This window comes from Eretmochelys imbricata, chromosome 6, assembly GCF_965152235.1.
Source record: "Eretmochelys imbricata isolate rEreImb1 chromosome 6, rEreImb1.hap1, whole genome shotgun sequence".
Classification (NCBI taxonomy): domain Eukaryota; kingdom Metazoa; phylum Chordata; order Testudines; family Cheloniidae; genus Eretmochelys; species Eretmochelys imbricata.
Window position 1 is genome coordinate 21,802,727 of NC_135577.1, and position 25,981 is coordinate 21,828,707.

Sequence of the window (25,981 nt, forward strand, 5' to 3'; positions counted from 1 at the left end):
CTGATGATTTTCAGGGGGTAAAGAGGATATCTCCCATCTACTGTGAGTTTCTGAGGAACCACACCGAATCTGACTTTCCTCCAAAGCCTTAGTTTGTGTACTGACATTTCCCCTGATTCCAGTGATTTATTTGGGAGATGGAGAAGATATAACCAGGGAAATTTCCCCTTCTAAACTAGCTGACATTGGATCTCAATGTTCAATAACTTCCCAGCTATAGAATGTATTTGTTCCTCTCTTCCTGTATAAATAGGAAGGGAGAAAAAGACCCAGCAAAAGTTATTTTGGTATTGAAACTATTAATTCAATTCAAGGCAGATATGGGAGGGAGGCCTTTAGAAATTAAAAGGTTTTCCAAAATCAATGGGTCACACTTAACATAATACAGTTTCTTGCCTTTATTGTACAATATGTCTTTCACACTAAAGAATCACTTCAACCACCAATGAAATGCTGTCACTTCTGGGATGGAATACACCAGCTGTTTAGCAGCAGACAGCAACAGTATACAAGTGAAAAACAAAATCATACCCATTAAAGAGCAGTTGAGGGAGGTAGAATTATTATCTAAGGTGAAATCTGCAACTGAGCTATAACTCCCGAACTCCAAAAAGAGCCAAAGGATTCTTTATTGACTACAGGCCCTTGGTTTTACATCTTCCCTGAAAGATGGGACCTTTAGCTCACAGCATCCCTAACATTAGGCTGGTGCATTCGTTGAAACTGACTGAGCGAAGAGTGCCACCTACTGAATCACCAACACCACTTTCTGAAGTGAGTGGATTTTCCTTGGGGATCTCCTGTCTAAGTAGTCAGAAGGCTCAGCCCTGCTTTAGCTAAGGAGATCTGCCCAGATCAGTGCCTGAGGTGTTAAACCGATCATACAGATTAGCTTTGCTGTTAGAACCATTACTCTTTGAGTGGATATCTTTTCCTGTTTTGTTTTGTTGTTAGTACCCAGATAATCTGATTGCATTCCCACAGAGTCAAGTATGGGTTTACATTTCCCTTGTCAAACTACATAACAGTGAGAGGGCAGGAACTAATCTGTAGGTCTGGCCCCAATGTAGCCTCTGGAAAGTACTTGTTTGCTTCTTGACTCTGAACAGTATTTCTGGGTTGCTTCAACAAACTAATGTCTTGGTTTATTTGTTTGAAGGAGCAGGGACAGGAAGAGATGAATATTTCCACCACTCCAAATTGGATTAAAAATATCCTTGAAACCCTTATTGCAAGTTTTCCCAGGCCCAGCTCGGCCTGAAAGGCGAAGACTTTGTACAATACGCTGTATGTTTCCTGACAAAATTTTCCATTCATACTACAATTTACAAATTCAAATATGCTCTTCTCAAAAGCTAAAACAAATGCCCTGATTCAGTGGATCAGGGAAAGTGATTTAAATTGGATTCTCACATTGGGTCCAGCTTGAAAACAAGGAACAGTTGCAACAAAATAAACTCATTGATCACATGTTTTCCTATCTTCCTTTAGCTCTTTCAATAAGTGCTTTCTCCCTCATATCTTCAGTTTCTCCTTCTACTTTATCTGACTGTGAAGAAGTCCTATGCTTTTAACATCTGTTTCTATGGAAATTATTGTGATGTCATCAACTGGGCACAATGACTTCAACCATATTAAAGATAACAGGTTTATGAGGTAGTTACATAGACTTGAAATAAAGTTTTCTCTGGGCCAATTGCAAGTTTCTCTTTAAAGGGGCCTGTGCAAAATTAGCTGCCAAGACAGTGATCAAATCATCATTGCTACAGAAATTACAAAAGAAATCAAATACCCCACTTATGTGACACAAAAAAGAAAGCACTGCTGAAGAACAGAGGATGATCTAGTGGCTCAGGGGCTGGGAATGAGGTTTTAGGGTTCAATTCCTTACTTCCTTTGTGATTTTGGACAATCTACCCTTTCCTTAGTACCCCACGGTAAAATGAAGATTGCAGTTATTTCTTTGTCTTTCTTGTCTTTGATCAGTGGTTTTCAACCTTTTTTCATTTGCAGACCCCTAAAAAATTTTGAATGGAGGTGCAGACCCCTTTGGAAATCTTAGACATAGTCTGCCCCCAGGGGTCCACGGACCACTGGTTGAGAACCACTTTTCTATGGTAACAAGAACCTTTCACGGACCCCTTAGGCATAGTCTGTGGACACCCAGGAGTCCACAGACCACAGTTTGAAAAACACCGATCTAGATTATAAACTCTGTGGGGAAGAGAGACTGTCTTTTACCTTTCAGAGTACCAGCCGTGTTAGTCGGTATCCGCAAAAAGAAAAGGAGTACTTGTGGCCACATCGGGGTGCAAAACTGTATGGAGGGCTCGGTAGAGAAGGCTGTGCCTCTCCAAACAGCCTGGCCCCCATCCCCTATCCATCCCCTCCCACTTCCTGCCCCCTGACTGCCCCCCTCAGAACCACCGACGCATCCAACCCCCCCTGCTCCTTGTCCCTTGACCTCCCCTTCCCAGGACCCCCTGCCCCAAACCACCCCCCCCAGGACCCCCCATCCAACCCCCCCCCCCGCTCCCTGTCCCCTGACTGCCCCCGCAACCCATATTCACACCCACGCCTCCTGACAGGCCCCCCGGGACTCCCACGCCCTATCCAACCCCCCCACCCATCCCTTGACCACGTCCCCCAGAACCTTTGCCCCATCCAACCACTCCCTGTCCCCTGACTGCCCCCCGGGACCCTCTGTCCCTTATCCAACACCCTTCCCCCCCTGCCCCCTTACCATGCCACTCAGAGCAGCAGGAACTCGCAGCCCCGCCACCCGGATGGAGCCATCCGTGGGGGAGGGGGGACAGCAGGGGAGGGGCCAGGGGCTAGCCTCCCCAGCCAGGAGCTCAGGGGCCAGGCAGGACGGTCCCGCGGGCTGGATGTGGCCCGCGGGCCATAGTTTGCCCACCTCTGCTCTAAGAGCTACTGTAATACAAATTACAAAATCAATTAATAATAAATCAAATCAAATCCATTCATGACTGTGAGGTGCTCAGATTCTAAGGTGATGAAGGCCATATATTCATTTAAATACATAAGTAGACAGGGCATGACTCCAAGGGCTAAGCATGTCCAATCTGAGGCATTCTAGGCTTGGTTTGCAGAGTGGGTGAGCACCCACAGCTCTCGTTAACTTAATTTACCACCAGTATGAATCCACAGTAACTCTCTCTAAATCAGTGGAGTTCTACTGGTGTAAGTGAGATTGGAATCAGGACTAGAATTTCCATATAATTTCATAAACTGTTTATTTTATATATTCCAAGTATAAGAAAATTGGTAGCTCAAGAGTGAAGTCAGACCTTTTTCTCCTCTCTATGGTTTTATATGTATCAGATAGTTCCTGGAGAGGGATCACATCAGTGCTGTAGTTTTTAATTTACAGTTTTCTTCCTGATCTTAGCTTTGTTCTGGCTCCATCCCCAGAGCCATTACATTAACTCTGCGCAGTTCAGGCACAAAGCTCCTGTATTTACTCTGAGATTGTGCCAGATTTCATCTTACTTGCTTATGGAAAGATGCATTTTCTCCTTGAATTGTTTAAAAAAGTAGTTCAGACTGGAGTAATCATAACAAGCTTAATTCCAACGGAAGGAGGGAAATGGTTAATATTACCAAATACATATACATATACATACACTTAGCCTATCGGAGAGTATCATTTCCCCCAATTTACATCTTGGAAACTGAGGCATTGAGAGGTGACTTGCCCTAAGTCATACATCAGGTCTGCCAGAGTTGCGGAAAATACTCCCATCTGCAGACGCCCAATCCAGTGTTGTTTCCACTGAATCATACTACTTTCCCGAAGCATGCTACCTCCCACGGCCTTCCTTCCTGTGAAAGAGGACTGACAGCTTGCATTGACACCTGTGGGAGTGAGAGTGCTCCACACTGTGAAAGATCAGGCCCTGAGTGATATTTTCTGATGCTGGTTGACCATCAGGCCCAGAAGATGCCTCATTTCCTGATCTAATGTCTAAGGTTTATTTTTTTAAGAGCACTTTAGTGTTTTCTTTGCAATACTGTATCCAAGAGCCATCAGCAGTGGTTAAGCTCTAACACACTTGCAGCAGTATGGTGGATGTGGCATAGTGCTAAATGACATTGGGTTCAGGCTGGCACAAAAATCAAGGAGCTCCAAGTAACTAGCCCGTTACTGGCCCTCCTACTTCTCTTGCTCTGAATAGAGCATCAAGCTTGGTAACTGTTATTCCAAAGAAAAAGTTGCTTTAGATACATCGTTTTAAACCACTGGAAATCACAAGTTATGTTATACAAAGAGTTCTGACACCAACCTTAGCTTCCATTCCATGCAAAGAAACCAGTGAATGGAGTTATTGACACTCAGCAGCTTCAACACACCTTTAAATCTGCTCTTGTAGCTCTAAATAGAATTTAATAGGTGTATTTAATTTTAAAAATTCAAAAATGATCACATCTGTGTATATTTCAGATGGAGAACTGAATATGCGTATTCCAGAGCAACATTGCATGGAATAGACTGGAGTGTACATAAATGATGATACTCTGCCCCCACAGAGTTCCTTTGTGATGCTGGGGCAAGTCACCTCTGCCAGACTTTTCAACAGTTGGCCACTACTGTGTGATTCTCATTTTCTGGATGCCCAATTTGAAACCGTGAGGTGATGAAGTGCTGAGCCCTCACTGCAGCAACTGAAGTCAATGGGAGCTCTGCCCTGAACAAATAAAGTGCTATAAAATTCTCAGGTTTTTTTTTTTTTAAATCAGGCCATAGTGTCTCAAATTGGGTACCCCAAATTAGTGGACACTTTTGACATTAATGGCATTATTCCTTAGTTTCCCATCTCTACAATCAGAATAATGCCACTTTCCCTCCCAGGGGCAGTGTGAAGATAAATGTATTAATGTTTGTGAAGCAGTCAGATGCTACAGTGATGAGGAAATCAAAACTAGAAGGGTATGGAAACACAAACTTTGCCAGTGAGTTTCACAGCTTACAGCAAAGGAATGTGGGACTCAGGAATAATAGGTTCCATTCTACGTTCTTCAAAGGAGTGATCTATAGTGGTTATTTGGACACTTCTTCCCCTGTCCCCCAGTAACCTCTCCTCTTCTGCTGCTATCTACCTACCCCCTGCCAGCTCCTGTTCATTACTCCCCACTCTAATCCTGCCCGTCCCCACTCTGCTCCAGTCCTGTGCCTGCTTTCCTTGTTTCCTTCCTCTGTGTCCCTCCCTTTGCTCCAGCCCTTATCCCTTGCTTCTGCCAATGTTCTCACCACAACCTTCTTCCAACCCTGTTCTTATGGCACCTCCTCTTCTGTCTCCCTCTGCTCCTGCCCCCTTCCTACTCCCACCTCCTAACCCTCCACCCCCAGACTCCTATTCTCCCTTCCCCCATTTTCCCTCAGTCTTCACCTCTCTGCATCTGAGTCAGGCACTTTGTTTCCTTTTCCTTCTCCTGGATGCTTGGGCACCAGCATGGCAAGAATCGGGAGCACAGGAGAGCTAGTAACCCTGCTGCCGGTTCTGGTTCGTGTTGCCGTAGTGGCCTCTATAGACTGGAGGAGCAATAGCAGGGAAAGTTCTGCTCAGCCTCTGTAGCCCTGAGCGGGATCATGCTCATTTGATCAGTAGGGATGATGCATGCACAGTCCGGTCACACACAGGAGCTGTGAGGGGCAGGAGAATTTAGCAGTAGCAAGTATCTACTGAGCATGTGTGAACTATGATTTTTCAGAACCTTATAATTTGACCAAATTTGGGCATAGTTTCATGGGAAGAGCAATAAGCACATCTATAACACAAAGGCAATCCTCCTGCCAAATTTCAAGTCCTTGCTCCAAGGTATGAAGGTGCTAGCTTCCCAATGAAATGGTTATATGCACTTTTTTACCATCAGCAAAATAATCTGTTTTTCCCTAACCTTGTTCTGAGAAACAGATGAACTGGTTTAGCTGAAACTTTCCCCAAAACCTCAGTCGGAAGCAAAGACCTGCCATGGAAAATTTCAGCTCAAGCAATTTAAATTTGGCAAAGTTATAAGCAACTGAAAACAAGATTTTATAATGGGAAGCATCAAGCAACCTTAAGTACAGGTGTCACTGCCTGCACTGCATGTTTGTTTGTTTGTTTATATTGAGTGTGAGGGTTAATTCCAACACCAACAGTGCTGTTTTATTGTGAGGAGCAGATTTTTTATGATCTTGAGTCAAAGATTGGATTCGATTATGTTCCCCTCGCTCTCTGGTAAGGACAATTCTCTGATGAAGCATACGACTACCACAACTACTGTACACAAAAGTCACACACCACAACCTTAACTCTCCCTCACTATGGATACCCACTCTCCAGTACACCCTTTGCCAAACTTCACCTTTTAAGCATGCCAGACTTCCACAACTGATAGCAAGGGACAGGCCGAAGTAGTGTAGTCCAAGTGGGAGGGTACTGAACTAGGACTCAGGAGACCTGGGGTCTATTCCTAGCTTTATTATTAACATGAGTCAATTTGCCTTTCTGTTTCCCCTCCTTCTCTTTTCCATTTTGTCTGTTTAGATTGCAAGCTTTCCAGAGTGGGGACTGTCTCTTACTTATGCGCTTTTACAGTGCCTGGCACAATGGAACAGGCTGGGGACTTTATGTGGTCCTGTAATACAAATAATAACAAAGGTGGCTGGAAAAGGGAAAGCTAAGGAATAGTTTGTGGGGTGCTTTGGTAAAGGGGGTGCTGGAAGGCTGGCATCCCTATGGGGGCAGAGTTAAGACTGTAATGAGTGATCTGTGGCATGCAGTGGTAGAGTGCCTTCCTCTGAGTGAAGTAGAGGATAAATACTGTGATATGGCTTAACTTTTCATTTCCTTGCTTTTATGGGTTTGTGTCAGGCGTACTATGTGTATAGCAACCTTAAATATTTCATAACTTTTTTTGTGATATATTTTAGGACTGGGTGGAGTTAAAAGGAGATGTGAGGGGAGAACTGTGCTGGGCCCTGTTGAAGCTGGGAACATGTAGGAGAGCGGTGGGGTTAGGTCCAAAGAAGTGGAGGGGAGGCTGGGTGAGATCCTACTGAGGCAATTGAGTGAGTATGCGGAGGCAGGGGAGGCCAGATGAAGCCATACTGAAGCAACTGGATCTGAGTACTTAGAGGGGTGTACATATAGAAGTGGAGAGGAATGAGATGGCTGATTGTACAGGATGAGTACACAGAGGAGAGGGGACTAGATGCAGCTGTAGTGAGAGGAGGGTGTGTATGAGTGAGGCGAGAGTATGCTGAAGTAGGGGGAATCAGACGGGGCTGTAATGAAGGGGCTGGATGTGTGGAGAATATACACAGAGGTGGTGGGCAGGAGATGGGTCCTTTGTAAAGTGTGTGGAGTGGGTACACAGAAGTGGGGGCACTGGATGGAGCCACAGTGAGGAGGTTGTATATGTGCATGTGTGATGGGGAGGGTATGTGGCAGTGGGGAGTACTGGACTGGGCTGTAGTGAGGACGACTGGGTGTGGGTATGGGGATACAGAGATGGGGAGGGGTGAACAGAGCCACAATGAGGAAGCTTTGCATGTAGGCACAGGATCAGACAGGTTTCTAATGAGGCATGTGGGTGTGAGGATGGGGACACAGAGGTGAGGGAATTAGATCCACGGTGAGGAGGGTGTGTATATGTTTGTAGGTGTAGGGACCAGTCACAACTGTAATGAGGAGGCTGGGGGTCTGTATGGTATGTGCAGTGCTGCAAGTGTCAGGCATTGGGGGTGACAGGGCTCCAGATGCATAAGTGTCATGCCTGCCCGCAGCCCTGGTGAGGTGTCAGTCACCAGTACAGCAGGCAGCAGTGGGACAGCAGGGATTCCCCAGGCAGAGTCTCTTCGTGGTCTCAGAGTTGCTGTGGTACCTGTAAAGCAGCTAGGCCAGCTGCTTCTCCTCCTGTCTAGCTGCTCCCGGCTGGCTGGCAGAGATGGTGGCTGGCACGGGCTGTTATAGCACTGCACTGGTTGGCAGGTCAGGGAGGGGAATGGAAGAAGCTGGGAATTGAGGGAGGGGAAAAACAATGTGGCCCCATGCAAAGTCTGGCTCACTCCTCTAACATCTGTGAGAGACCTCACACAAAGGGCTCTAAACAGCGGGGCGTGCAAAAGCAGGGGAGTGTATATTGGAGGGGGAAGCTAGTCAAGGCAGAAACAAAGGGGCTGGATGATGCAATAAGCAGAAGGGTGTGTGGGAGCTGGGAACAAAAGGTTACCATAGTAAGGCTAGGGCCTGCAGAAACTGATGCAGGGAGAGGCAGAAGGGGACTGGGTGGGGTGGTAAAGAGGGAGCTGGAGCTTGGGTATGTGCGTGTGTATGTCTGGTGGGGAATGGAGCTGGAGGAGGCCTTAGCAAGGCTGGGGGTGGGAATGGATATGGGGAGGCTGGGTCTGAAAGGACTTGATAGGGGAATAATGCAGAGATGGGGGCAGTGGGCATGCGCAGATGGAGAAGACCAGAAGAGAGGGGAGGACTGAGGGGGCTGGCAAGGTGTGTTGAAGAGGTAGATGCTGGCTGGACCAACAAGGAGGAGGGTGGGGAATTGTGTGGAGGTGGCTAGGCAGAAGTGGGGGGAGGGGCCCTAGACGGGGCTGGAAAGTGAGGAGAGGGAGAGGTGGGTACATGGGCAGGGATGGGTAGGTAAAGGTGGGGGGGGGCTAGTCCATTATTCCCCTGGGGAGCGCCAGTCTGGGGCTGGGGAGGAGACAAGCGCGGGGAGCATGTTCTCTAGGCGGAAGGCTGCTAGCGGCATGTCCCAAGGAGCTGGCAGGGGCCAGCGCGTCCCGGGCCCCGCCGAGGGAAACGCGCGCGCCGGCAGACCCTGCTCTCCGCGCTGCCTGGAGGGAGGGGTGGGTCAAGTGACTAGAGGTCATGAATATTTAATGAGCATATTCAAATCGGCCAGTTGCCGGGGCAACTTGCGGCCTGGACGCTACTGGCGGCTCACCCCGACCTGGAAGGCCGGAGGGAAGCGGAAAGGCTTTGCGGGCCGGCCTGCGTGGGGCGCCCCCAGCTCCTTCACTTCTGCCGGGGCAGAGGCTGAGTCTTTTCCCCGGTGGGGGGAGGGAGGTGTGCGGAGCTCCTTCCACCTGTGCTGGCAGCAGGCGATAAGCAGCAGGTAGGAGTCGCCGCCCCCCCCACCCGCCCCTCCCAGAGGCGGGCTGCCCCCCGGGGCATGTTTGTACCGGAGGATGGGGGGAGACACAGCTGCCCTGGGGTGTGAGAAAGGGGAAACAGCAGGAGCGGCCTTCCCTGTGCCCGTCGCGCCCCCGGCCCAAGCAGGCACTGGGATCGGGGCTGCCACACGTCAGCCCCTTCGTGCCTAGGTATGAGGAGGAGCTGCCCATCCCGCTTAAAAACCACGAGGAGCCCTTGTGGCACCTTCGAGGCTAACCCGTTTCTTCAGCTTTCGTGGGCTGTCCCCCACTTTAGCCCTCGAAAGCTTATGCCCAGATAAATGTGTTAGTCTCTAAGGTGCCAGGAGGACTCCTCCTGGTTTTTGCTGACACAGACTAACACGGCTAACCCCTCTGAAGCCCATCCTGGTGTTTGTGGGATCCTCCTCACTTTTGAGGGGTGACCTCCGTGTCCTTTCCCAGTCTGAGCAAACATGGTTCTGCCTTTGGGGTGCTGCATCCTGGCGCAAGGACATTACAGTGTAAAGTTAGTGACGTGCTAACAAAGTGGTGTCCGGCCATGGGACTGCGTAAATATCTTAGACGTGGTAGCCCTGCTGGTACGCTTAGCTTTCCACTACCCCTATCTTAATGATATGTCTCTGTGCTGCACATGGTGCAGGCTGCTATCTCCTTTCCAAGCCACTTGCTATGAAGTTTGTGTTTCTGAAAATCCCAATCCTGTGATTTTGAGACATCGCAGTTTGAACACAAAACAGGGAGCCAGAAATTCCTGGGTTCTAATCCTGGCTCTGCTTATTGTGTGACCCTAGGCGAATCCCTCTGTTTTTTGTGCCTCTTTTTTCCTGATCTATAATATGCAGATGAGAATACTTGCTTACTTGATGGGGGTGTTCTGAAAATTATTTAATGTTTGTGTAGTTCTTGGAGAATAGAAAATGCTGTAAAGTGTAAAGGACGATTCATTATTATTATTTATTAGTAATCTATGCCCAGTTGAACAAGAGGCAGCAGGCACTGACTGGTACAGTTAAACTCATACAATTATCTGAAAAGACTGGGAACACTGATTTAGACAAGCCTTTCAGAAGAAGCAAAAATCTTTTTTAGTGAATATGTCTAATAAATTCTAAGGTTTTAAGACCAAAGACAGTTTGTGTTCCTGTTTTAGAGCATCTACCGTACTGGAGGGGGAAAAATCCTTTATACAGAATGTTTGTTGTTCTCTGCTTGTTTCAGGGCTGACAATTAATCTGTTTGTTTTTTTTTTAATTGCACATTTAAATTGTACAAGTGTGTCGAGCTTTGCGGGGAAGCATATTGAAATATAAATAACCCAGGCTAATCCCAAAATGTAGAGAATTATCCCTGATTATTTTAAGAGATGGCAATAATTTATTGTTCATAGCTTTTAGCTGGTTCTGAAATGGACAAAGACATTTATTTAGTATTTGAAGTGCTGGTCCTGTAGCGCATTAGGGGCCTGATCCTGCATAGGTGCTGTGCATCCTCAACTCCCATTGACCTTCATGGGAGTTCAGCACCATGCAGGATGTGCTTCTCACCTTACAAGATTGAGCCATAGTTTATTCAGGTGCAGTATGTTCCCAATGCACTATTGGGAGCGTGTTTGGGATGCCCGCTGTTCAAGGCAAGATGGTACATTGTGCAGGTGATGCCCATGATTTCCAACTAGAGAGTGCATGCTCCAGGGAACATGGCCAGCTCTCAGCCATGAACCTTCTATGTAATACAGAAGGCCTCCATATTGTGTACCTATTTTGTGCAGTAATCGCCTGAATACTTTAGTTGTTTTCTTCATGAGAACAAATGTGACTGTTCTAATGTAAACATCTATTGCATTTCTCATTCTGACTGTTTTTTCCAGACAATACTTTCTGCAGTGAAAATGCAGTAAATGTTGACTTCAGCCTTTTATTCAATGCTAGGCTAAAACAAACACTTTTCTTACCACATTGAGTCAGTTTGCTTCTTATGGCCACAAAGACAACTATTGTTTCTGGCGTTCAGTAAATAACTGTTGCCGGGCACATCAGTTGTACTTTATTAAATCCTTTACCTTGTCCTGATTACTCCTGGAAGCTGCCTTCAGTCTTTATTTCTTTACGGAGTTCTAAGTTATATTCCATTAGGTACTGTCACATTTTTAGGACATATTGAGCACAGTCCTCTGCTATTGTGACTGATGAAGCAACAGTTTTCCTCCCATTTATTACAAAATACTCCAGCCTTTAGAGTCCACTTTCCTTTTTCTTTTCTTTTTATTGAAGACAAGCATCTTAATGTTGTTTTAATAGGACATGGAGCAAAGTCATGAGACACTGCACTAGAAGCCCATTTTCTATTAAAGACCAATGGAGATGTGACTAGTAAAAGAAAATTCCCATAAGAGGAGAGGGAGATGGATATGAGAAGAAGGCAGAACAACGGTGGATAGAGAAGAAAAGGTGAAAGATAACAGCTAGGGGGTGAACGACTTCACTTTGTTTTTAAAAATTTTTTATAAAATACCCACAATGTTTCAGGCTTCTGCATTTTTAAAAATCTTTTCTTCTATAAGATGTGCTCTCTCTCCCATCCTCCATCCCCTCCTTCAAAAACCTCCCCAACCCTTGAAAGTTTTGCCTAATCAAGTACCTGGATAAGAAAGTAGTGTGCAGTCATGTCAGAGTTCAGGATTGTTGCAATCTAAAAGCTTTTCTGATGCTTGTGCTCTCTTCCTATGTTTGAGCTTTAGATAATATTCATTATTACCAGCAAGTCACCGAGGAAGAGCAAATGATGCATAGAACTAATAGCCTGAGGACTGGCTCTGGTATAAAGTGTGGTAGCTGTAAAATGTATTCTTCAGCAATAGGATTGCATATATTCATGCTGCCGAAGACTGACATGTTGGAGGAGTAGTTGCTGATCATACGTTTCTCTGTAGCAGGAAGGAAGAACAGCAGTTTTCAGTGTAAGGATCTGGTGTCCTATTGAATTCATCTGTAACAAAATCTTTTGGTCTATATCTTTCCACAGTGGAGCGTTCATGTGTCAGTGGAAAGAATAAAAAAAAGTCTATGATGTCAGCAAGCTGCCTTTCATGACACTTTGGGTCAGATTCAGTATGTGAGCTGTCTTTTGAGCAGATGTGAGTTTGGCTTCTCCAGGGTGGGTAACTACTTGTTCCACTGTCTAACTGAAACGTATTTTGGGACAGAACTAGAATACAGCATCCAATCTTTTCAACCTGCAATAGTATAAAATTGTTAATGCCACAAAATAATATGAATAAAATTCCTCATCTTGGAGTTACTACATTTCATATTGGTGTGAAAGGTTTGATTTTTACTTCTGAGAATTATAGATATGATGTTCTTGAGTTAGAACATCCCTGAGCAACTCACCAAAATGAATTTAGAAGTATTCAGCTGACTTGAATTTGCTAGTAAAACTGAGTCCGGTTAGTGTTTTTGTTACCATTACGTGTTCACAGAATATTGTAACAAATCCACCAAGTAGTATTTGATATACATGGGCTACAAATAGTTGCCATTATACAAGTTGAAAGTTGATTTGCCATGGCAGGTATTGTGTAAAGGCTAATAGAACTGCATTAAAAATGGAAAATCATGGCTCAGGAGTTAAGGTTTTTTAAAGGGGCACTGTCTGATTAAAATTTGGATATTTTTAAAAAAACAGATGGTGTTACTTGTATAACTATTAACATCTCAGGTTACTAACACTGGAGGAATATTAAAAGTGTAACTTACTTTTCACTGTGTATCTGATTTACTTCTTGCACTACATTGATCTTAGACCATTTCACTTTTGTTTATAGTTGGTTACTAATCCATTTCATGTCCTCCTTTTTATACAATGCTGTTGCCGGCACCCAGTGCTGAGAGGCAAAACAACAGCAGGGGTTCATTACCCGGTGTGCGTCACCCAATAATCACAACGGGGTGGAAAAGCAGAAAAGTTTATTTGCAGCTGCAAATAAGGTACAGGGAGAATAGAATCTCAAATCCTGCACACAGAGCAGGAAGTTACACAGGCTTTTATACATTTTTTTTTTTTTTTTAGCATATTTATTTAATAGCAAGCTGCCCTAAGTATCCATATAGCCAGTCAATCCAGTTCCCAGCTAGTTCCCTTGTTCTCTGTATTATCTGTTAAACCATACATAAAGCTGCTTTATTCAGCATTGTTTTTCCATATTTGCCCTGTTTGGCCTTGTTTAGTTTCAGGCAGTTTGACTCTGCAACATATTGTTGCAGATCCTCAGCATAACTGCTGCGAGTGTCTCCAGGCGGGGGGGGTCAAGGACACTTGGGCCTAGTACGCATAGCTGCTGCGAGTGCCTCCAGGCGGGGGAGGGGGGCCAAGGACACCTGGGCCTAGTGTGAGGGGGCTTCATCGACACTCGTGGTCTTCCATCCCCTCGAGTTACCTAGTGGCCATGCCCCAGTGTCCCCAACGATACCAGTATATTGTATTGTTTGGATCGAAAAGAGAAACATTTTGTTTGATTATTGTGTATACAATACCTACATTGATTTGACAGTGTTCCTTTAAATTTAAACTGTCTTTCTTTGCCAATTTTTGGGAGCATTTTGTACCGAAATGTGCTCCTGAGCTGTTTTCTGTTCCCTGATGTTTTCCTTTGACTTCTGCTAGACCTGGGTTTCTTTACCAGAAAACTTGGTCTGAGCACAGCACTGGAAGCGAGGACATTTTATGTTCTAATCTCAACACTGAAAGTAACTCCTTTTGTGACCATGGCCACAGCTCATATGACCTCTCTTCAGTGGTGGATTTAGAGTTAGTGGGGCCCTGTGCTCAGCTTCATTTTTGGGGCCCCTCCTTGGGACCCACCCAAGAAAAAGAACATTCTCTCTTATCTCCCTCTGCCCCCATTTTTCATTCTTTTTTTCTTCATCCTCCTCCTATAAGTAATAGGAAGTAAATGAAAATAAAGTGAGGTACCTTGATTGTTTTTTACAGTCTAACTTATTTTTCCACAGACCATTTGAAAATTGCTGAGGGTCTCGGCAGACCACTTAATGATCTTTCCAAATATTGTTTGTACCGTTAGATAAGAGAGCTTTATTTAAAAAAAAATTAGGATGTGGGGTCTGGCCAGGACTTAGGGTGCAGAAGGGGGCTCGGGGTTGGGGATACAGGGACTGGGAGGAAGTTAGAGTGCAGGAGCAGGCTGAGGGTTGGGATGCAGGGTCTGGCCAGGAATTAGGGTAGGGGACGGGGCTCAGGGCTGGGGCAGGGGGTTGGGAAGTGGAGCGCTTACCTGGGGCAGCTCCCGTTTGGTGCAAGGGGTGCAGGTGAGGATGTGGGGGGTGCAGGAGTCAGGATGGGTAGGGGGCTAAGGGGTGTTGTAGGGTGCAGGAGCCAGGGAGGGCAGGGGTCTCGGGGGGTGTGAGAGAGGTGCAGGAGTCAGGGCTGGGAGTGTGAGGGGGGTACAGGAGTCAGGGCAGGGGGCTAAGGGTGTGGGCTGGGGTCGTGGGGGTGCTCCCAGACCCCTGCCCCGAGCAGCTCACAGCAGGGGGTAAGGGGTGGTATGTGTCAGGAAAGTGCGGGGACCCCGCTTTTGCTCCGTCCTGCCCCAATTCCACCCCCTTCCCCAAGGCCCCACCGTGAGCTGCTTAAATGTTACTTTCTTTTCTAGAATATGGGCAAATCATAATTTTTGTATATTATTTTTTCAGACTACATGCTGAGGAAGCAACCCTTTTGTTCCCAGTTGTTAAATCTGCTGTGTAAGAGGAGAGACCCCTGGAGGTAATTAACTTCTTTTTAGCAGTATACAAAGATTTGAACATGGAGTAGGGATAGAAGTGGGATGTGCTATGGTGTTCTGGTGCATTCAGCACTATCCTGTCTCAGTTCTGCAGTCCAGTCCTAGCATTAGAGTCTCAGATCTTAGATTTTGTGTTTTAAGTCTCCTAAGCAAAACCAAGTCTAAGTCCTAAGTCTACATGGAAATGAGGTCAGAGACAACTTTAACTTCAACTTCAGTTAGACCTATGAGACTTTATGCTAACTTGGCATGGCTGATCAGGAAAAGGGAGACCTTCAGACTTCTTTCTGATAGAGCTACTGTGAAGAAGGAATATAAAGCATTGGTAACTCACAGGGATGGCTTTTTAAAGTCTAAATGATTACGGTCACATTTAGGCAAAACTTTACTCACATGCTTAACTTTACTTATAGTGAGTAGTGGGACTGTTTACTGTAAGTAAAGTTAAGCATGTGAGTAAAGTTCAACATGTGAATAGGCCCTGATCCTACAAAAGCTTAAAACCGAATGTTGAGCTGTGACTTCTTCTGTATTTGGAAAGTGTTTAGTACGATGGGTGCTACCGCACCTTGAATAATACTTCAGTACATAAGGGTAGCCTGAGAATATTAGGTAAACTGAGAAATTAGTACTTGGTTATTGTCCCTTAGATGTCACAGAAGATCCAATGTGTATTGAGAGAACTTGCAGAATACTGAACTGTAGATCAAATCTTTACTCAGCTCAAGAGAATACAATTATCTGTAGACTCCATCCCTTGGAGAGGATTTTGGAGCTGGAGTGTAAAAAGAAGGATATTAAGTACTCCCAGGCAAAAGACTTCATTACATTGGAGTTAACGCTAAAATTAATACCTATATCTTGGGGATGGGTGGGAGGAGTACGATTGAAATTTAGATATACTAACTTCTTTAAAAAACATTTTTTTAATTAAAGTTGCGGAGGAACCTTAATTTTATTTATTTGCCCAATATTGTGCTCTCTGGGGTATCCTCCATGTAAGGTTACCATGTGTTTATGATAAACACAACTAGCTGACATCTTAATTTCTGTATCATCATCCATGATGATAGGGAGAATTTAAACACTGTGGCTCTGATTCTCTACTACATCCAAGCTGTGCTCAGATGTAGTGAAGAGTAGCAGCCATGGGAAGCCAATTATAGCTCCCTGATCCTTGGTTGCCTGGTGGAAGTTAGAACAGGAAGGGGTGGGCAGTGCTGACTTCCACCACTAGTGTAAGGTCTTACACCAGTGAAGGATCAGAAGTAGAAGAGCTCTGCTTCACCACAACCCCTGCTGTCCACATCATGCCCCCAGTAAGCCTCTCTCCTTTCCTTATGTTAGGTGTGGGAAGAGGCTGGTGCAGAAGCAAGCAGAGCCACCTCTGCCAGATTTCTGCCACCAGAGGGTCTCCCTATGCAAGAGTAATTCTCTACCAGCACTCTCTGGCCACTTTGTGCCACAGGAGCCAGTGAATCTAGCTCTGTATCCTTTGGTGGTTTGTAGCCACAGATTAATTTGTGGATTTATATTCACTGACGTCCTCTGTGGTATACATAGCTGTGCATAACTAGTATTCTACCTCCACTGCTAACAATAAAGGCTGCTAACAATAAAGACTGTAACAATTGATTCAACTTTGATTTACTGTTTCACTGATTCCTAATAGCACATATAATGGAGAAAGAACAACATTTGGCAACTAATCACAGAATTATTTAACTTAGAGGCATTTCCAGCACATATGATAAAAATTTCTCACTTTCATCAGAGATCTGGCAAAGTATTATACATCTTGCTCTTTATACATGCAATATGTGTGTGTGTGTGCAGGCTTTGCATTATATATGCACTTAAAAGCCACAAACTTCTGTTTTATACTTATATATAATATAAACTTGTGGTTTTAAAATACACTGCTTTTTTATTTATCTATATTACATTTTGTAAGAAAATGAAACGAAGTTTTCACCTCCAAGTTGCTGTTTCAAATCCAATCTGGGTTTATGGCGTGGGCCTGCTGCACAGAAGTGAATTTCACTCTGAATAAGCATAAAGACTGAAGACGCCTCTCACTCAGGGTGAAATTCACCCCTACACAGAGGGCTGGCATAAAGCCTATGCACCACTTACTACCTGTTTTTAGAGTTTAAGTGGAACTTAAGTGGGGCATAGGCCTTGTGAATTTCACCCCAGTGGCATCTCTAGGTCAGGGTTTATGCACACTGCTAAAAGCTGTGAGGCAGCTTTTGTTATGGCTAAATAGAGGCCTTGGTAGCTTTCACAAGCAGTAAATTCAGGCATGTAAACAATGTAAACAATGTAAACAATGGGCCAAATCAGATTTTCTACCATGAGTGAATTTGGCCCAACGAATTCAAACTCCAATTCAGCAAAGCACTTAGATACATACTTAATTTAAAGCATGGGCTTAATTCCCATTGACGTCAGTTGGACTGTGCTTAAAGTTAAGTGTGTGCTTCAGTGGTTTGCTGAATCGAGCCTTCATATGGTTGTAGAGTGAGGAGGGCCTGATTCTGATCCCAGTTACACCAGTGTAAATTGGATATGACTACCTTAAAGCCACTGGGTTTTCAATGCTGTAGGCAAGAGGAGAATCAGGGCCTGATAGTCCAAATTTTTTATGAAAACAAGAGACGTGTCAGGGAATATGTGAATGGAATGATTATTAATGCTTTATACAGTGATTGCTCTTAGCCCTTTACAATTTTGTCTTTGAAAACAAGATAGCAGTACTGCAGTGTTCACTTCTTTCCCCGTACTTAAGAATAACAAAAGATTAATGCAGTAACATCTAGTTATCCAAGGTAAAAAGCTGTTGAGGGTGACTGCTATATATAAAAAACATATTTTTAACTTTTTTTATTACACCTGCTAAAATAGAGTAGTGTAGGATGCTGCATATTACATAAATGTTGCAGGGAATTGTTTTTCCCCTTTAGGGATTGATTAAAGTAACGGTAGTTTCCTGATGACATCATAGCAGATTCCAGCTGCCCAAACAGTCATTTTCCAGAAGAGGTTATCTGCAGTGCACTTACACAGAATTACACTTAAAAGGGCACTTACAGTTCCCTTAGGACTTTTAAACGTAACTCAGAGTTGAATCCTTGGTAAACACAGAATTCTTTGTTTTCATTTAGTGACGATGGTAATGCTGGGATCCCAGCCATGGCTTGTGATTCTGCAGTTAAATGAATAATTACATAATCATGGACTGCAGGAAAAATTAAATACTCCAATGGGCATTCCATGTATTGAGAAGACAGCAGTATGTTTTGTATAGAGAATTTTCAGACCTGCACATAGGAAGAAGATAATATGGAACTCCAGTGCCATACCTGAAATTAGACTCATTGCTGTGCAGAGTAACTTTTTGAAGGCATGAGCAGCCAAAAAGCAGAAAAGGCTGCTTCTTCAGCAGCTGGCTAGGAGAGCAGGACTGTGCTTGTTATGGGGTGCTGACTGATTTCTTTGCTTGCTGGGGTAGCTAAGGAAGAGCCTGAAGAGGTGAGAAGAGAGGCTTAATCAGGAGATGGGAGGGAAAGAAATGGTGGAAGCACAAGGAGGGATGTGACTGACAGCAGAGAGATGGAAACCAAGTTTTTTTGGCTCCCATTCTTCAGATAAGAACCACAGGGACTATATCACTAGTCCAGAAGGCACTAAAAGCTAACCAAAGGTTTCAGTTTGTCACTTAGGGCTGTCTCAGTATTTCAGTGGCATTTGGTGGCTCGTGGTGACACCAGTGCAATGTATACTGAGGAGTTACAACAGAAGATAGCAACAGTGACATTGAGGGACTTGCAAATGGTAAAACGTCCAATCCCAGTGTGCTGTGTCCTCCTCTTCCCTTGAGACATTTGGGGCATTCAGCTGTATTTATTTTTATATTTGCTAGGACAGTTTTAATATGTGGATTTATAAATTTTCCCGGCATAAAGCCGGATCAGTCTGTGTAGATATTGTTTTTAAAAACAACAGCCTATTTACATTATGTAGACAAGAGCTTTTGCTAATACTTTGATGAATGAGCTTAGAAGTGCTAAGGGCCAGGCACAGTCCAAAGGGTCTTTCCCAGGTTTCAGAGGAAAAAAAGCTGGGGGAGGTGGGAATTAATGTAGAGGCATATGCTTCTTGTAGCTGCCATGGTTGAAATGCATATTTATATATATATATATTTAATGAAGAATGCACTACATCATCATTAACTCTCATATAAATGTTTTTAGAAAGACAGCAAAGTCTTGGAGCTTCACCAGCTTGCCAGGACCTAATCACATCAATTTACTAGGAAGAAATTGGCAGAGAAGAGTTAATTAGTCTGTTCTACAGGGAGTTCTAATAACACAATAGTCCAAGGACAATTTTGATAATAATCCTTATCATTTATATTCTGTAGAACCTTACATGTTCAAAATTTTGTACAGGTCATCTTCACAACACACCTATAGCGAATATAGGTAGGGTCAGTATTATCACCCCCATTTTAAAATGTGATTTGATTTGTTGAGGCTATGCAGTAAGTGTCTGGGAGATTAGAACTCCTGACTCCATGCCCTAACCATTGACTTCAGTGGGGCTAGTCATGTGCTTAAGTCCCTTGTGAATAAAGGCCTGTGTCCCCAATCCTGCAATCACTGATGCATATTCTTAATATGGCATGTATTCAGGAGAGTAGTCCCACTGAGGTCAGTAGGACTACTCATAACGTGGATTTCCTGGGTTTTTTTAATGATTGGGCTGAGGGTGGTTATACTTGATCTACCTTACCTGTTTCAGAATTTAATGTTATTGTGTAGGATATGGTAGACACAAGGAAAGCCTGCAATGTGTAAGGAGTTCAGGAGCCAGTCTGTGCTGAGAGTAGAGGAGAACCCTAGGGAAGCTTTAGAATATCAATAGGGTTATGCTTAGTGCAGATAATAGGGTTATGCTTAGTGTACCCTAGGGCAGATGCTTAGTGACTTTTGCTGTTGCTGGTGGTTACTATCTTCCCACAATTGACGTGTACACAAAGTAGCACATGAGCATGTGCTCACAGAAGACATAGATTCCATGACTTTACATCATTTTCTTTAGCCTAATTTTTTTCCCTTGCTTCTCACCTGGACAAAGGAAGTTCTGTTATCATATACTGCATATATCTCCTGTGGGTGCAGTAGTTTTGCCAGCTATCCCAGCACATATTTCTGGGATTAACTGGATTTTTGTTTGAACAGTATACTTTACCTTTAGGATTCCTGTATCACTGTCTTCTATTTCTCATTTTGGATATTATTCCTCAAAGTTCTGTCTCCTCTTGAGGAAGTTTTAAAATGGTCAAAGTGCACCCTAGAAGACTGATATTGTTTACAGACAACAACTCTGTTTCAACACAGACAATTTATCATGAAAATATTGTTCCCTTTACTACTCCAATAGTTATGAGTAACAGATCAATAGCAGGAAGTACAGAATTGGGAGCATCACTTCAGATATTAAACCACAAATTGATCTGCTTGTCAAACCTTAAGTAAGTGCTGCATCAACGCATGTGCCAGAGATGGGAGGACATTTTGAAATGTTGTAGCGATGGACTGAAACAATGAGATAAATTATTTCTTTTATGTAAGTGGGTTAACTCTTTAGTACCAGTGTCTGCACACTCCTGCTGTTAGAACAGTTGCATTTTGCACTGATGGATCGTATCAATAATTCAAGACTCTCAATCTACACCGCTCCAGAAACACACACTGAATGTATACAGTAGGCAAATCTCTCACCTGATGGTGATATCTTTGCTAGAATTAAAAGGAACTATAAACCTTTATAAATAATCTAACAAAACAGCCATACTTATTTATCTGTCATCCATGTGGATGGACACTGTAATCCCAGTCAGACACTGGACAATCAATTCTCCAAGCAAAACTAGGCTTCCTTTGATTACTTTTGTCTTTTTATTTTAGTCTTCTGTTCTGCTTCATATCAGCAAGATCTGACTTTTTTGAACAACTGGGGACTAGTATTACCCAAAGTTTTGAATAAAGCTAACATTGTCTAGACGAATTGGACCAAATTCTTCCCAGCAATCTGCATAGGAGTATGCTGGAAAACCCACGCTCAACAAGTGACAAGAAGGATCAAAGCTGATTGAATTGATTTCTGGTGTATCTGAAACAGTGGTATAAGTATACTTCACAAAACTTGGATGACAGAAAACACAGGGGAGTGTTACCTGACATGGCCTGGAAATCAGAGATCATGCTTCACACTGATATGTCCATACTCCCTGGCCAAGGACAGACCATTAATATCTTCCTGTTCAGGTCTAATGTGGGGTCTCACTCTCACATAGATTATTCTCGTACTTATTAGGAATAAATTCTCAATGGGTCTGCAAACCTGGTCATGGCAATAATATGGGTTTAATTTAATGCCTTCTGTACCAATAGAGGACATATGTCCATTTGGGAGCTGTTTATGTATGTTTTTATGTTCCAGCTGGAGTTTGACCCTTTGTTTTAAGTTAAAACTTGCCTTTCAGGATCGTTGGTATTCTCCTACTCTGTAGGAACATGTAAGAAAGAGCCAACCATATAACAAAACCAAGACTTGGAGGTTATACTCTTGAGTCATGCAGACTCTTTTGAAAAACCCAACCCTCTTTCTTTACAGGAAGAAAAGTATATTCATTGAAGCCCTAGCTGAAAAATTCAAGCCCTCACTGGATGGAGGTGGGTGGGGAAGGGTCTCTCCTCTGAACAGAACTTTGTAAAAGAATGATGTGTTAGTGAAAGAAATTACAATGGAAAAAATAAAATGGTAGGTCTTATGGGGAAAAAACAAAGTAATGAAAATATACAGGTTAGGAACTCAGGATTTTCAAAATCCTTTCCCCACCCACTCCTTCATTTAATGGGCAACTCTGGTGTTTTAGAAGCTACGAGCCTCATGATTCAACTCAAGTGTAGTTTTATGGTGCTTACATATAAGCGGTTAAAAGTATAAAAAGCAATAAGTGGGTGCAGAGGAATCAGCTCTTTAATATTTTTAGGTATTACGCTATGTTATGGTTCAGAGCTAGTGAATTTGAAATGACAGAGTAGGCAGTTTTTTTCTATGGAATCATAGAAATTTAGAGCTGGAAGGGACCTCAAGAAGTCATCAAGTCCAGCCCCCTGCTCTGAGGCAGAGCCAAGTAAACCTAGACTAGTGGTGGGCGGCCTGCGGGCGGCACACGGTCCATCAGGGTAATCCGCTGGCGGGCCGCCAGACCATTTGTTTACATTTGCATAGCCACCCGCAGCTCCCAGGGGCTGCGGTTTGCCATTCCCGGCCAATGGGAGCTGTGGGAAGCGACGCGGGCCACAGGTTGCCCACCACTGACATAGACCATCCCTGACAGGTGTTTGTCCAACCTGCTCTTTAAAACCTCCAAAGCCAGAGATTCCACAACCTCCCTTGGAAGCCTATTTCGGAGCTTAACTACCCCACTAGTTAGAAATGTTTTCCTAATATCTAACTAAATCTCCCTTGCTGCAGATTAAGCTTATTTCTTCTTGTCCCACCTTCAGTGGCCATGGAGAACAGCTGATCACCATCCGCTTTATAACAGCTCTTAACATATTTGCAGACTGTTATTAGGTCTCCCAGCCTGGTCTTCTTTTCTTAAGACTAAACTTGTCCATTTTTTTTTAAGCTTTCCTCATAGGTCAGATTTTCTAAAGCTTACGTCATTTTTGTTACTCTCCTCTGGACTCTCCAATTTGTCCACATCTTTCTTAAAGTGTGGTGCTCAGAACTGGACACAGTACTCCAGCTGAGGCCTCACCTGCGCTGAGTACAGCGGGACAATTACTTCCCGTGTCTTACATACATCACTCCTGTTAATAAACACCAGAATGATATTAGCCTTTTTTTTTTTTTTTTTTTGCAACTGCACCATGTTGTTGACTCTCATTCATTTTATGATCCACTATAAACCCCATATCCTTTTCAGAAGTATTACCCCCTAGCCAGTCATTCCCCATTTTGTAGTTCTGTGTTTGATTTTTCTTCCTAAGTGAAGTACTTTGCCCCATTTTTATTGAATTTAATCTTGTTGAATTCAGACCAATTCTCCAATTTGTCAAGGTCCTTTTGAATCCTGTCTCCAAAGCACGTCAACCTCTCCCAGCCTGATGTCATCTGTAAATTTAATATGCATACTCTCCACTCCATTATTCAAGTCACTAATGAAACTTGACCCAGGACTCGCCGCTTCAGGACCGCACTAGATACACCCTCCCAGACTGACAGAGAATCATTGATAAACTGTTGTTTGAGAACAGTCTTTCAACCAGTGGTGCACCCACCTTATAGTGAATTCATCTAAACCCCATTTCCCTAGTTTGCTTCTGAGAATGTAGTGTAAGACACTAATTCAGAGTGGCACCAGACCTGCCATAACAACAGATACAAAATCTGCAGCAATATTTCTACTGCTACAATGATCAATACCACCCACACTACACCTTTCAAGATCCATGGGTCCTATGCATGCCTATCACAATATGTGGTGTACCTCCTCCCGTGCACTAAATGCCTCAATAACAACACTGTGGGGAAATGAGAAAATCACTATGCTCCCAAATGAACTCACACAGAAAAATGATAAATGACTGGAACAAGAGTTCTCTGTAAGCCTGCACACACACGCACACTCTGTTGACTTTGATATTTCAAAATCAATTGCTATAAGTTTTGTCCAGAGTAGTAGATCTGGGAACCAAATAATGGTCTGGTTCAGTATGAATTAATTTAGATAACTACTTCAATCCTATCCCCTTAAACGTTACTTTATTCCTCCCTTGAAATAGGTGTGATTTATTTTGTTTATAAAAAAAAAAGACAGTTTCCAGCAGTAGGAACTAGTCGACATGTTCTGACTGACATTAACAATCCATATCTCTTTCACATAGTACAGAACATCCTATAGTGCAATCTATTTTGTCCATGGTTAAAGCTTAAGAAGTTGGAGAAAAGTAATTGTATGTTTTGGTACTTACGCTGGCAGTATGAGCTTCTATAAGTTCTTTTCTGTGTCATTTACAATCCTCAGAGGGGTTGGGTAAGGTGCAAGTGTGGCAGAGAGGGAAGTGGGCTATGGTGTTATTGGAAGAGGCAGATGAGTGTAATGAGAGGAGTGGGAGGGAAAACCTTTCACATGAATATCCTAAGTTTATTATTGTTAAAGAACGTTTGTATATAGAGCATTGTGTTTTATATAGCTAGTAAAAGACAAAGTCCCTGCCCCCAAAAGCTTACAGTCTAAATTGATCATGGCAAGACAGGACTTGAGAGGAGATCACGAGAGGCTAAAGGAGGAGAGAGAAAAGAAACATACAGAATAAGGTTGAAGTTGCTTGGGTATCATATTATGTATCAGTTTAGTTTCTATTTGTTTTTGATCATTTATAGCAGTGGTTCTCAAAGCTGGTCCGCCGCTTGTTCAGGGAAAGCGCCTGGCGGACCAGACCGGTTTGTTTACCTGCCACATCCGCAGGTTCGGCCGATAGCGGCTTCCACTGGCCGCGGTTTGCCGCTCCAGGCCAGTGGGGGCTGCGGGAAGGGCGGCCAGCACGTCCCTTGGCCTGCGCCACTTTCCGCATTCCCCATTGGCCTGGAGTGGCGAACCGCGGCCAGTAAGAGCCACGATCGGCTGAACCTGCGGACGTGGCAGGTAAATGAACCGGTCTGGCCCGCCAGGGGCTTTCCCTGAACAAGCGGCGGACCAGCTTTGAGAACGACTGATCTATAGCGCCTTGTGGAAATCCTGCCAGCTCCCAAGATAAGTCAAATTAAACTTTGCTAAGAGTTTGCAGGAAATACTGAAAAAGAAAACTAGTTCTTGTTCTTGTTTTTATTGCTAAGGGCATATCGAAATGGAACTAAACTGGAACCTTGGCAGAGTCCTCCGTCCAGGCTCAGCCACAGTCCGGGTGACTGATTTGAGGTGGCAAGGTCTCCTGAATCCTAGCCCATTGGTTAAAGATGATGGAGAGCTACTTATGGATGAATACCTTTCCCCCAGTAAACTGGTGAGTGGCCTCTCATTTTTTTTAATGCAGCTGTGAGGAGCACGCTAGCATATAGTCACATTATCCTTGCTTGTTAGCAGCTCTAATCAAGACTGCATAAATATGGAATAGCTGACAATTAGAATTTCATGTAAAGTGGCCTCTATCTTAAGATCATTTAACATATACATTTGTCTGTTTCATATACAGATATGACCAATGTAGTTCCTTCCATGTTCATTATCGAACTAGTGAGGTAGGCATAAAATAGGCATGTAGCATAATCATAATTCAAAACATATCTAATTAATTCTTTCTAAAGTGCATTGAGTTCTATCAGAACATCAGAAGAGGGATTTCTACATGGATTGTGTGCTGGAAATTGAAAGCGTAATTCATCATTTAATTTTTATTCCTGAATAGAGTAAAATCATCCAAACGCCACTCTCACTTGCCTATATGTTAGTCTTGAGAGCCAATTATAAAGTACTGAAAGTATTTTAATTACGTTCTATATTTATCAAAGTGCCTATAGTTTTCCACTTCTGTCAAAGCATAATTGAAAGCCATTCTGCTTTTTGACAAGGGAAAATGATCTTGGTGCAGCCTCTTGTAAGAGAATGATGCATTGAAATCTATTGTGAAGAAACCCTTTCTTTCACAGTATATGGTATTTACTGAGTACTAGTGGAGAACAGAAACCTTTGTGGTCCTGAGAAGCTGGGGAATGCTGAGGTGGAGAGAGCTAAGCAACAGAGAAGTTGCAATAAACACTGCACCTCCCTGCATGTCACACAGCTGAGCTTCATGGCAGAACTTTGTACAAGAGTGATGGGGCTGAGGTTGTGTTTTGGACAGGCCAGGGGAGTGGTGGGAATATGGTCATTGCATCTGTGAACTGCCTAAATCCCCTGGGCCTCAACTCCAGTTTTG

At 43.7% G+C, this 25,981-nt stretch overlaps 1 protein-coding gene across 13 annotated transcripts in view; it reads left to right on the forward strand.

The window, feature by feature from the left end:
* LRRC56 (leucine rich repeat containing 56) overlaps nt 1-25,981 on the forward strand; it is a 134,755-nt gene that overhangs the window by 24,049 nt on the left and 84,725 nt on the right. For 5 of the 13 annotated variants that reach the window (XM_077818209.1, XM_077818210.1, XM_077818211.1 and 2 more), the window contains exons 2-4: nt 11,479-11,628; nt 14,890-14,962; nt 24,903-25,069. Coding sequence is in view for 8 of the 13 variants with exons in the window: in XM_077818205.1 (XP_077674331.1) it covers nt 24,914-25,069 (156 nt within the window). In the remaining 5 variants the exon portion in view is untranslated. Of the gene's footprint in view, nt 1-9,025; nt 9,142-11,478; nt 11,629-12,038; nt 12,138-14,889; nt 14,963-21,624; nt 21,725-24,902; nt 25,070-25,981 lie in introns of those variants that run through there. The other 8 variants (XM_077818202.1, XM_077818201.1, XM_077818206.1 and 5 more) reach the window with 8 other exon arrangements.